The sequence below is a fragment of the Ipomoea nil genome, unplaced genomic scaffold, assembly GCF_001879475.1.
Source record: "Ipomoea nil cultivar Tokyo-kokei standard unplaced genomic scaffold, Asagao_1.1 scaffold2779, whole genome shotgun sequence".
NCBI lineage: Eukaryota > Viridiplantae > Streptophyta > Magnoliopsida > Solanales > Convolvulaceae > Ipomoea > Ipomoea nil.
In genome coordinates, this window is record NW_017619207.1 from 3,416,788 (window position 1) to 3,428,992 (window position 12,205).

At 32.6% G+C, this 12,205-nt stretch overlaps 1 protein-coding gene across 1 annotated transcript; it reads right to left on the reverse strand.

Annotated features, from left to right (window-relative positions):
• Positions 1-5,415: 5,415 nt before the first annotated feature.
• Positions 5,416-9,965, reverse strand: LOC109157384 (stearoyl-[acyl-carrier-protein] 9-desaturase, chloroplastic-like). The gene is made up of 3 exons (XM_019305297.1): positions 9,655-9,965; positions 6,964-7,468; positions 5,416-6,328 (listed from the first exon to the last, which is right to left on the reverse strand). Exons 1-3 carry the CDS (start codon positions 9,795-9,797, stop codon positions 5,768-5,770), a joined length of 1,209 nt encoding a protein of 402 aa, XP_019160842.1. The 5' UTR covers positions 9,798-9,965; the 3' UTR covers positions 5,416-5,767.
• Positions 9,966-12,205: the final 2,240 nt, after the last annotated feature.

Consider the following 12,205-nt stretch of genomic DNA (forward strand, 5'->3'; position numbering starts at 1 on the left):
TATTTCCTCCCGTGGTTCTGTTGCAGCATGTCCCAAATGGTCTTGGCAGACCTTTGTTTGGAAAAGATGTCGAAGAGGGCGTTCGTCATGCGTTGCAGTATTGCCCCTTTCACATTTTTGTTGTCGCGATCATATTTTGCGATAATCTCTTGGGACGGGTCGCTGGCTGACGCTGTAGATGTCTTTGGATCGGTTGCAGCACCCATAACAACAACTTGTGAGCCAATCTGGGTTTATTTCTTCGGCGTTTTTTCAGATGTTACCTGGAATTTGGCAGGATCCTCATGAATCACATAGTCGAGACCCTGAGTTTCAAGAAACATCGTGATTTTCGCAGACTAGCGGCGGTATGTCAGACCACCGGTGAGAGGCTCGATTGTGTTAACGTCGACGACGGATTTCGACGAGGTAGACATTGTTATCAAATTGAACTGCTTTTAACTGTAGGAAATATAGGGTTGAAAACTGGTATGACAACAATGTCGTACACGTATCGATAAAACACGAGTACTTGGAGGCTGGACTAAAAAACAAATGAACGGAAAGAATATGTTCTTGCGACGTGTTATTACTAACACTACATTAAAAGCATTTCACGACCAGGGTATCGTGTGCTTTCAACTTGCAAACGCAGAACTCAGAATTAATTTGAATGCTCAGACAGAAGAAGGTAAAAGGAGAATAGCTATTCTTTGTTGTGTGTTTTGATACGATGGTAGGAACTACTTATATAGTAAGTGGCTCCTCCATCCCAGCCATACAAAGGACAATGTGCACTGTCCACACACTAGCGCAAAAAGCGCTGTCCAAAAGAAAAAGCGCAAAGAGCGCTGTCCAAGAGTGAATGCAAGGCTGCAAAAGTGACGTCCACAAACAATTGAAAGGCTAAGGTTATTTCCATCTTTAAATTTTTCAACAACGTACACCAAGAAGCCGTGTTTATTTTTTCATAAGGTGTCTTTCTCAGAGCCCCCGTTTTATAGTGTAGTATAATTTTTGTTTTAGTTTTCCTTGTTTACTTTTGCATATAGAGCGTTATTATTATTATTCTCCCACCCATGTTTCAATTTATTATTTCAATGATTAGTAATGATTAATGAATTATATTGTATGATTATATTGATTGACACATGATTAATTGTATAATTTAACATTGATTACAAATGATTGGTTGATGAATTATATTATATAATTATATTGATTGATTAGTAATGATAAATTTATTATAATACCATAATAATTTAATAATGATGATTTAGTTATTATATTACTTATGAAATTATAATTTTAATAATTAATTTCATGATTGCCACTATTTGTTATTACAGTTGAGGAAGCATACAACACGTTCACATCCATTTAAGTGAAAATGATCATATATTTGCTCTCACTGTTCTTCATAGAATGTTAGTGTTTCATCAAAGTAGAGGTCCAACTTTCTATCTCCAACTATGAATTTGAGTGGCACATCCAATACGCTGGAGTTGCTAAGAAATTCACACAATCGATCAGGCTATAATTGAGTAAGAGGAAGTTAGTAAGTAATGACGTCGTTTAAATGACAAATTGAATGTATATTATTTTCTTACCGCTCCAAATGTACCGAAATCTGTATACAAAGATCTACATCGCTCTAGTTGATCAAACCCCAATGTTGGTGGTATTGCAGACCTTGCGTTGACAGTGATAAACACTAATATATAGAGAAATTAGGATTAATATATGTAGTTAAAAATATAACATATAATTTATGCAATATAAGTGTTGTTACCGGGATAAAAACGGCGATGAGTTATGTATTCACCATATTGATTAAATTCCCTCTTCGAAGTGTAGGAGTCTGCGCTATATAACAAAGTTTCGAAATTGAAGAAACTTGTATGTCGAAATAGCACAATGTCTCCGTGAAATAAATGAATTTTCACCATGAAATCAATAATTTCCGTGGTAAAATGCATGTTTTCGACGGAAACTTCTATCCATTGGCTATGATTCCACAGAATTGCTTTTGTCGTCAGATGTTGCACAATTGAGAATTTTCTATTAACAAAATTATAGTAAATGTAAGAACGATGAATTGCATCGAATGTATTATAACATTTAAATATATAACATCAAAATTAGATTGCTATAATTACCATAGGCATCTCATATGGAAGTTGAATAGTGAACCACGTAATATCGCATTCACTAATATCGGCAAATGTATTTGATGATTGCAAGCTAGTAACAAAATAAAACAAAAAAAACAAAAATAATTGTGAGTAATTACACAGTTAGACATGATAAAACTAACAAAAGAAATGACAAATACAAAATTACTTACGTGAAGGATAATTAATTTGTTGTAGACGTTCAAATATGAACATAGCATATCGTTGTGCATCTTCCTCATTTGAAAAAGACATTGATTCGGACACATTTAAACCTAGCATTTGTAGATATCGACTACATCCATGAGTTGGATAAGATAAATAACTATTCGAGGGTGTATGATCTACATTTGCATACACAATTTTTCTTCCCGCAAAGGTTATTGCGAAATACCGTTGCCTGGCACAGTACTGATGAGTGATGTCATTTACTATTTCAAAATCATCGAATAGATCCATTTTTTATATTCAGAGAGTTGAGTAAAACTTTTACGTAATTTGAAATACGTAATAACAAAAGTTTGGAAATAGAAATGGTTATTAAAGATTTTGAAGGAAGAGAAAATTGAAGTAATGAGCAACAGTTGAAAAAATTTATGAGGAGGAAATCGAAGAAATGAGCAATGGTTGTGAAAACGGGCAGATGTATATATAGAACTAGTTTTTTACGTGCATTGCGCAATTGGGATAATGCCCAATATTTTTTTTAAAATAATTACTTTAAAGTATATCAATGCAATTATATTGGAATTGTTCATGCATAGATAATTGAATGTTGAATTTGAAGAGCTAAAATATTAAATATATACTAATATTGAAGAGCTAAGTACTGATTGTCAAACAAGGACATTGCGAGTTAGTTTCCCACTTCAAATTCGTTATGTAATCTGAATATTCTTTTTGTCAATAAATCCCCCAAGTAATTAATATGATTGACTTAATTATATTTTTTATTTTTTTATTTTTTAAAACAATTATTATTATTATTATTATTATTATTGTTATTATTATTATTATTATTATTATTATTATTATTATTATTATTATTATTATTATTATTATTAAATATATGTTAAATATATGTATACCCTTAGGTCATTTTACCAATTAATCTAAACAACTAATTTTTTCAAATATCTTTTTACCCACCGTTGATATAACTCGCTACCGCTGATTGACAAACAAGGACATTGTGGCCATGTTTGGTTATTGGCGGATCCGCCATTTTTTGGCGGATCCACCAATTTTGATGGTTTGACCATGTCAAACCGCCAAAAAAACCGTTTAGTTAGCAGCGGTTTGCTCCAAACCGCTACTTTTGCAAATAAAATACTTATAATATTTATTTAAATTTTTTCATGGTATTAATAAAATACTTGGTAAATAAATATATAGCATTATTTGGTATTATAACTTTGATATATAATTAAAAAATAGTGCACAAAAAATATAATAGACAATGTAGTTAATATAATCAATTGATGAATTTGAATGTAAAGAATTTTTACATTGGAGAAATATAAAGACAATATAACTAATGAAATTATTTCTCTTATTTAATTTATTGATAATGAATAGTTTTTTTTTTTTTTTTTTTGAATAAAGACATTGTAGGGACAATGTAGAGATAGAATATAATCAATTGATAAATTTGAATTTTGAAGGTAAAGAATTTTTATATTGGAGAAAATAAAGACAATATAACTATTGAAATTATTTCTCTTATTTAATTTATTGATAATGATTTTTTTTTTTTTGAGTAAAGGTATTGTAGACACATAATTCTAAATTAAAGAAATGCATATGTATTATTTTTTTAATTTAATAAGAGTAAAATAGAGAATTATGCCAACTTTGATTTGGATGAGGTTCGAACCTAAGACATTTCTTATTGAAATCAATGAGTAAGTTAACGGTGAACTAACAGAAATTAACGGAAAAGATAATATTTAACGGAAAAGTTAACAGATAATCCTATTCATTAAGGATAAATTAGGAAATCTGAAGGAAAAAATTAAAATCTGATCAATCTGAGCCATTCATTTGATTAAAAACTTTAACCGCCATTTTTTCTACCCATTATAGGCCTGAGTCTCTTGAACTCTTATTAGTATAGTAGATAGTAGATAGTAGATATAATACGGTTAATTGACATTTCCAATATTTTGCAATGGTCACGGTAGCATTTCTTTTTGCCCTCCAAATTATCATTTCGAAATTGAATATAGTATATTATACCATTGTCACTGTAGCATTTTTTTGGCAGACCAATTGTCTTTTCGAAATTGACGGTAGTACACATTGTATTTCATAGAATTTACTGATCTCAACTGCTGCGCCTCCAACACATTTCGGGGAGAACCAGCTAGCTCTGCGTTCGAGTGGCATTTCACTCCTAACCACAACTCATCTGCTGATTCTTCAACATCAGTCGGTTCAGACTTCCACTTGATCTCAAAGATTTAATAGATCTCAGTGATTGTAATACACACTGTATTCCATAAGATTTACTGATCTCAAAGATTTACTGAATCTCAAAAATTTAAGACGATGTGATGGAATAAGATAACACGGATGTGAATTCACCGTGTTATGGAACAATGAACGGCTTACAGGGTGCTGCCTTTTCCAAAGGAAAAGGTACCAAACCGAGGGCCATTTTATGCTTTTTGGTTAACACGGCTTCTACGTGATTCCCTCCTTTATCTTGATTTGAAATTCGTTCCATTTTGGAATCTAATTTAAAAATCAATCATCCTCGGAGAAATCACTCGTGCATGTTCAGGTGAAGTCCTGGTGAAGGAGCGCCGAGTCCTGAGGCTTCCAAAGGTTCTGTTACTTGGTCTCCTCCACTGGCTCCTTTTGTCAAGGGTAACTTTGAATTCAGAAAATAATATATTTTAAGTAATGGCATGTTAATTGATACTTGGTCCATGATATAATTTGCATCGACAAGAAGAGAAAACTTGTAAAGTTCAAGCAAAGAATAAAAGTATGTAGAATTTGAGTTTTAGGAGAAAATGTCCGCAGAGTTAGAAGGGTATAGTCCTTTGAATGCCAAGAATTTTTAAAAACTTTAAAAGTATAAAAAGAATATCACTTAATTTTTAAAAATCTGAATTGAATATTACTTAAAGTTTATATATATATATATATATATATATATATATATATATATATATATATATATATATATATATATATAAAAGTCCATGCTAGTGTTAATTGAATACACCAATACATAAATGCTTTTACTTGAAGCTTTTACTGCAAAATCATTGTGTGTTTGATTGGGGCATTCTACTGCCAAGGGGATACAGATTTCTGAATTACACCACAGAACATCAACCACATACACAGACATAGTAGCTGAGATTGAAATGTTATACAAAATATTTAGACTCACACAAACCGTCTTTATTCTATGGAGCTTTAACAATTGAACTAAAAATAACAAAGATTCTATAGGAGTTGTTTCAACTTCTTCATTGCATCTAATGATGAAAGGATGAGAGATATGATAATAAGTTGAAGCCATAACCTGTTGTGTTTTTGGTGATCTTGATGGTTTGCTACAGAGTAAGTGATTTTTGTGTTTAAATAGTTGCTTGCACTCAAAGCTTAATTTCTCTGCCGAAAACCCAGCTAAAAGGAACATCATTTCGCTGCTTGGCCCTTGCTTGTGCTCTCTCTTCCAATCTCCTAATCCTTGGAGCCAGTCCGCACACATAATCTTGTGCTTTACACCCCTCACCGGAAAGACCAGTCATTTTTTCCACCTCCCACCTACCGACCAAAAATTCCAGTATATCTGCATAGTCCTTAGCTGTATATACTCCAAGTCGCTGAGCCACGGCAGAGAAATGTTCAAAAAGATTATCGTCCCTGCCATCGTACATGAGGTGAGCTGGCATGGAGATTTTTTTCCTCATCATGTCAGCAAGAGCCAAGACTGTGCCATTTGGATCGACTTCAAATAGCTTCTCCACAATCTTGGTGTAAGCAGTTTCGTGGCGCTTCTCATCTGATGCAATTATGCCACATATCTGAGCTAGTTTCACGTCACCATGCTCCTTTGCATGCCTAGCTGTGTTGCCATGGGAAATGAAAGTTGCCCTCTCCTGGAACGAAGTGTAGATGAAACCCAGGTACGGGTTGTTTTCTGTGCGAGGATCCTGGAATTTATTACAGAACAATAAAGAGGGTTGGTTAATAATCAGATCATCCGTAAAGGAGGAGTGTTTCATAAACATAAAACAAACTAAACCACACCATAATGAAATCAGATTTAGTGAAAACACAAACCTCAATAATCTCATAAGAAGTTGAAGGCATTTCATTTCAAGTCTACATGCCAAACTTACAAAGAGAATAGATTTGTTTAAACAAAACATATACTACTTTCAGGAGGTTTGCTTTTTTATTTCCCCTTTTCGCTTCAAAATGCAACTAATGCTTATAGTCTATGAGGACAGAAAAGGGATGACAGGAAAACGGAAAACAAAATGCATTGCCTTGTATCCAGTAAAAAACTAAAAAAGCATAAAGCCATACCCTTACCTTTCTAATAGCCGAATGCTCATTTGTTGCATTTACATGAAGTTATAAAATTTAAAGTTGAAAGGTGGTAATATACACAGGGAAACTAAAGATGGAACTGCTATCCGGCATTTTGATAGCAGAAGGTATACTGTGAAAATCTTTCAAGACAACTAGTGAAAATCTTAAATAATCTCATTAAGTCCTAATGTTCTCCATTCACATTAAAAGTGCTTTCAGGTAAAAACATAAAATAATTTAATAATCTCACCATCCCAGAACCAATCAGGTACTGAATTGTTTTTTCAATTTGCTTCATGTCAACTCGTCCAGAAAGATAAAGGTACTTGTTAAGAAGGTCACCATGCCTATTTTCTTCTGCTGTCCATGCCCTTGTCCAAATAGCCCAAGGGGTAAGACTGGCACCTGTTTCATCACGAACACCATCAAGGGTGTTTAGCATAGTCTGGTAAGTTGGAAGGGCTTCCTCTGTGATCATATCTCCGACCAATACAACAAAGTAGTCATCAGGCAATTCCTTGCACCTTTCCCTCAGATCTTTCACCTGTTCATCAAATCCTTCTGAGGAAGGATCTGGCAGAAAATCACTTGGCTGCCAGCATTTCTCAACAGGCTTCAAATGCACCAACAGATTTTGTTCAGCCCAGTTCTGCAAGGAATCAAAAATTTCCCTCTTTGCCGGTGACATTGAGTGTTTAACTTGAACATGTACCTCTCTTGGAGGACTGAAAGGCTTCTTGAAGTTCCCAGTTTCCCTAAAATTAACAGAATTTAGTGAGGACGGCATGCTTTTGAAGGCAAGACAAACTGAAGATGTCGAAGCGACAAAACTAAAACACTAGGGAAATGCAGGCATAAAGAACAGTGACAAATTGTTTTGACATTTATTCGATGAAGAATGTACAATTAAACTTTCATGCAAGATGTAAGACCAGAAATATATTCGAGATACAAGACCCAATAGAAAGGAGGTGAAAAATAGCATCAGTGTAAAACTAAGCTTCCAGAGAAAGGTACACCCACAAAGCATGGATTACTTCACAGCATGATGCACTCTTTGGAATCATTATTTCCTCAACAAAATTCCAAATCAACCTTTAACTACACTTTAAGATATATCACTTAATTAGCATCCTCACACTAAAATCCAGCCTTGCCAAATTGTAACTGTAAGTTGTGTGTGTGTGTGTGTGTGTGTGTGTGTATATATATATATATATATATATATATATATATATATATATATATGACAACACCATATGGGGATATATGATTATTTTAATAATTAATACTAATTTGCAAAGAAGTGGAAGTGAATTTAAGAACATCTGTGGCTGTAAAGTTACACAAGACAAGACTCCAGAATACTAGAGAGTAAATGAACAGAGCATCCATTTGTAAACGCAAAAAATCAAGGTAAATTTCCTATAGTAAAGATGAAAAACTGCAAGTCGTAAGCCAACAAAAAATCATGTGTCTAAAAGATTAAACCACTAAAGAATGGGAAACTTTGCCCAACCACTACCTAAAAAAGAAACAAAAAGTCAAGAGGCACAATCCTAAATTAAAAAGAAATGATAAACCCGTAATTGGCGTACAGTATATCAAAACATAACAGCTCTGACGTCATAAAACCTATGCGAAACCAGAGATGAAAAGAGTCAATATCAGATTATCATTTCACAGAAAAGAAATTATGGAACTATAACTGAGAGACAAGTGGGCAAAAAGAAATACTAGATGTTTAAAATATGGCATTTTGAGACTTCTATTTTTGGTGTAAGGAAAAGCCAATTTTATATTTTGCATTTATGGATAGGTTGAGCTCCTTGATTTAGAATTTTGTATTCCTGCACTATCTTTGTGGTTTTGCTTACTTATATAATTTTACTTGTCAAAAAGAAAAACAGAGTGAGAAGGGGCATTATAATTTCCAAGTAATGCACTTAAATCTGCATAGCTTTTATCAACTTAAAATAAATACTATTATATATTTTATTGACTAAAGCATTGAAGATCTATTCCAGCATTGAATCTGGCTGCAAGCAACAATCCATATAGTCCGAAGGAAGCTGAACTACAACAAAGCCCTGTGTGCAGCAGAAACCACCTACTTGCAACAGACAGATTTTAATTTCCTTAAAAAGAAAAGGAAACAACAATACAACAGTAAAAAGAGGTACCTTAAGAGTCAAACCAACTATTTCCAACCAAAGCTGATAGAACTCCTAATAAGCACTCTCACATTAATAATAAAAACCAAAACATGGTTATTCTTTACAGAAGGGATATCTTGTAGCTATAACTAATAGAGAAAATATTCATCAGTGCCATATTATTAATAAATATAATAATAATAATAATAATAATAATAATAATAATAATAATAATAATAATAATAATAATAATAATATTATGATTATTATTATTATTATTATTATTATTATTATTATTATTATTATTATTATTATTATTATTATTATTATTATTATTATTATTATTATTATTATTATTATTATTATTATTATTTTTGGGGGTTGGGGGGTATTGATATTTGATAGGAATTGCACTGATACTACCTAACTATTGATGGGTTGAAAATCAGACTTTGTTACCTAGAATTTACAGCTTTATGTCACTAAGCAAATAAAGGCAGCAAAGTATCATTATATCAAATTTCAAAATACAATCTAATTTGTGATTCAATCCAAAGAGAATCAAGAACACATGCATCCCAAACGAAGAAAAAAGAATAATAGAGCCAATAAAAATGAATCACATAAAGAAACTCACTTGGTATAAATCAAGAGAAAAACAATCAAAGCAATTGACAAAGAGAGAGAGAGAAAAAAAAAAAAAAAGGCAAGGTTTTTCCCGGCCGACATTGAATAGTATGAAAAAGGTTTTAAAGAAAACAATTTGCAAATAACAAGAGACTCACAGAGAAGTGTTGGTTGGAGGATGGCGAGTGGAAGCCACAGAAGCTCTGTAAGATCTGAGACTAGTAAATGAAGGAGAAGCACGCATTTTTGTTTTCATGGTGGATTCCACATTTGCAGCCGCCCAGTTCAATTTCAGAGCCATTCTCGATCGCTTCGCCTCTAGCTTGCTTTCTTTGCCTTGAGCTAATTATCTACAACTATCAATGCGCTGCAAGGAGAGGAAAGGGTAGGTGTTGAGAGAGAAAATCACGAATGTTGAAAGAGAAAGACGCAAAAATGCGGCGAAGACAGGTACAGAGAGAAGCTAATGGCCGGCTCGAAACGATGGTGACGGCCCATATAAAAACAGGCCGGTTAAGATTCGGATTTACGGGCCGATAACGGTCTGGTACAATTGTTATCAATTGTTATGCTATGGACCGTGTCTAGCATGCATTGTGGACACCGATGCTGTTAGTGACACCGTTATCTTCCACACTTGTTTTTTTTTTTTTAATATATATATTTAAATTTCAGACCTTTTCGTTATAAGAGTATATGTTCATAATTTTATCACTACATGTTCATAATTGTAAGTTCATAATATTAGAGCTCTGTGTTCATAATTCTATAACTGTACATTCATAATTCTATAACTGTACATTCATAATTCTATAACTGTACATTCAGAATTCCCTAACTGTACATTCATAATTCCATAATTGTACATTCATAATTTCCGAAGCTCTATGTTCACAATTTTAGAGCTCTATGTTCATAATTTTATCACTATATGTTCATAATTGTAAGTTCATAATGTCAGAGCTCTGTGTTCATAATTCCATAAATTACATTCATAATTTGATAACTGTACATTCATAATAACATAACTGTACATTCATAATGCCACAAACGAATAACGCCAAGACAAAATCAATTTTTTTTAATTGAAATGCCGCGTTTTTCCTGAAAACGACGTCGTTTTGGACTCGTGTCCACAGCATAATTTGCGAATTGTTATGGCAAATTATATCGTGCACCGCAGTGCATAATCGATTATGCACCGCGCGTCAGAGACTACAGTGTGTCTAAATTGACATTGTCAAAACGACGTCCTTTTATTTAATGAAAAGAAACAGAATCTTTTCAAAAAATAACTATGTTCTTCAGTTTCATTTTGTATACACTGCAGTTTCAGTTCAACACAACTACACTTTCATTTCGATATAACTACAGTTTCATTCAATATTTTCACACTCAAATATGTGAAAATGTTATTTACTTTTATTTTATATACATTATAATTCCATTAAAACACAACTACACTTTCATTTCGATATAACTATAGTTTCATTCAATATTTTTACACTCAAATATGTGAAAATGTTATTTAATTTTATTTTATATACACTATAATTTCATTAAAACACAACTACATGATCATTTGAATATAATTACAGCTTCATTGTACAATATACACTCAAATATGTGAAATGTTATTCAATTTCATTTAAAATATACTGTAGTTTCATTTCACCACAACTACAATATCATTTTGATATAACTGTAGTTTCATTTGATAATATAAAAATAATACGTGAGCCAGTGTCGGTTTAGACACACTGTAGTGTCTGACGTGCGGTGCATAATCGATTGTGCACTACGGTGCACGATATAATGACCCAATTGTTATAGAGTTCTACTACATAGACTCCCAAAATTTTACTCCCTCATTTATGGCAATTTTTATCGTGCACCAGGGCGCGCATTGCATTGTGCGCCCTGATGCAAACTGACGTCGTTTCACATAACTGTATAAAAAAATATACATAATTGTATAAACAAATACACATAATTGTATAAACAAACACACATAACTGTATAAAAAAACACACATAATTGTATAACCAAATACACATAATCACGTCAACTGCCTACAGCGTCTCCCAAAACGACGTCATTTTGGGAGGCGCGGGGCGCACAGTGCTATGTGCGCCGTGGTGCAGGGTATAACGATTGCTCATTTATACTCTCTAAGGTGACAAATCAGGATTGATTATTTTCATCATGTGGGTCCACAGAAAAATAATGTGTACATCAAGAATATGTGAGAGGGGAGTACAAGTTGGGAGTTTAAAATGGGAGTACACTGTATTATCCATTGTTATATCATGCATCAACTTACATTGTAAATTTAATTCAAAATGACATTTAAATTATTTACATGTAATTAATATATTATATACTTTCATTTAATAAATTATATGTTTATTACAATTAACCTATTATATTTATGTAATTAACATATTAGTGTATTATGTTTTTTTTTTTTTTTGTGTGCAACTTATGTATATTTTGTTAATAAATTATGTATATGTAATTAATATATTATGTATCTTTAATTTATTTATAGACATAATATATTAACTGAATGCACATAATGTAGTTGTCATTTTAGGCTAAGGTCCACAATGCAGGATGAACCCTGGTCGATAGTATAATTTGCTGCAAATTTTACTGTGGACTATGGTCCATGTAGTAGTGTGGTCCATGTAGTAGTGTGGTCCATGA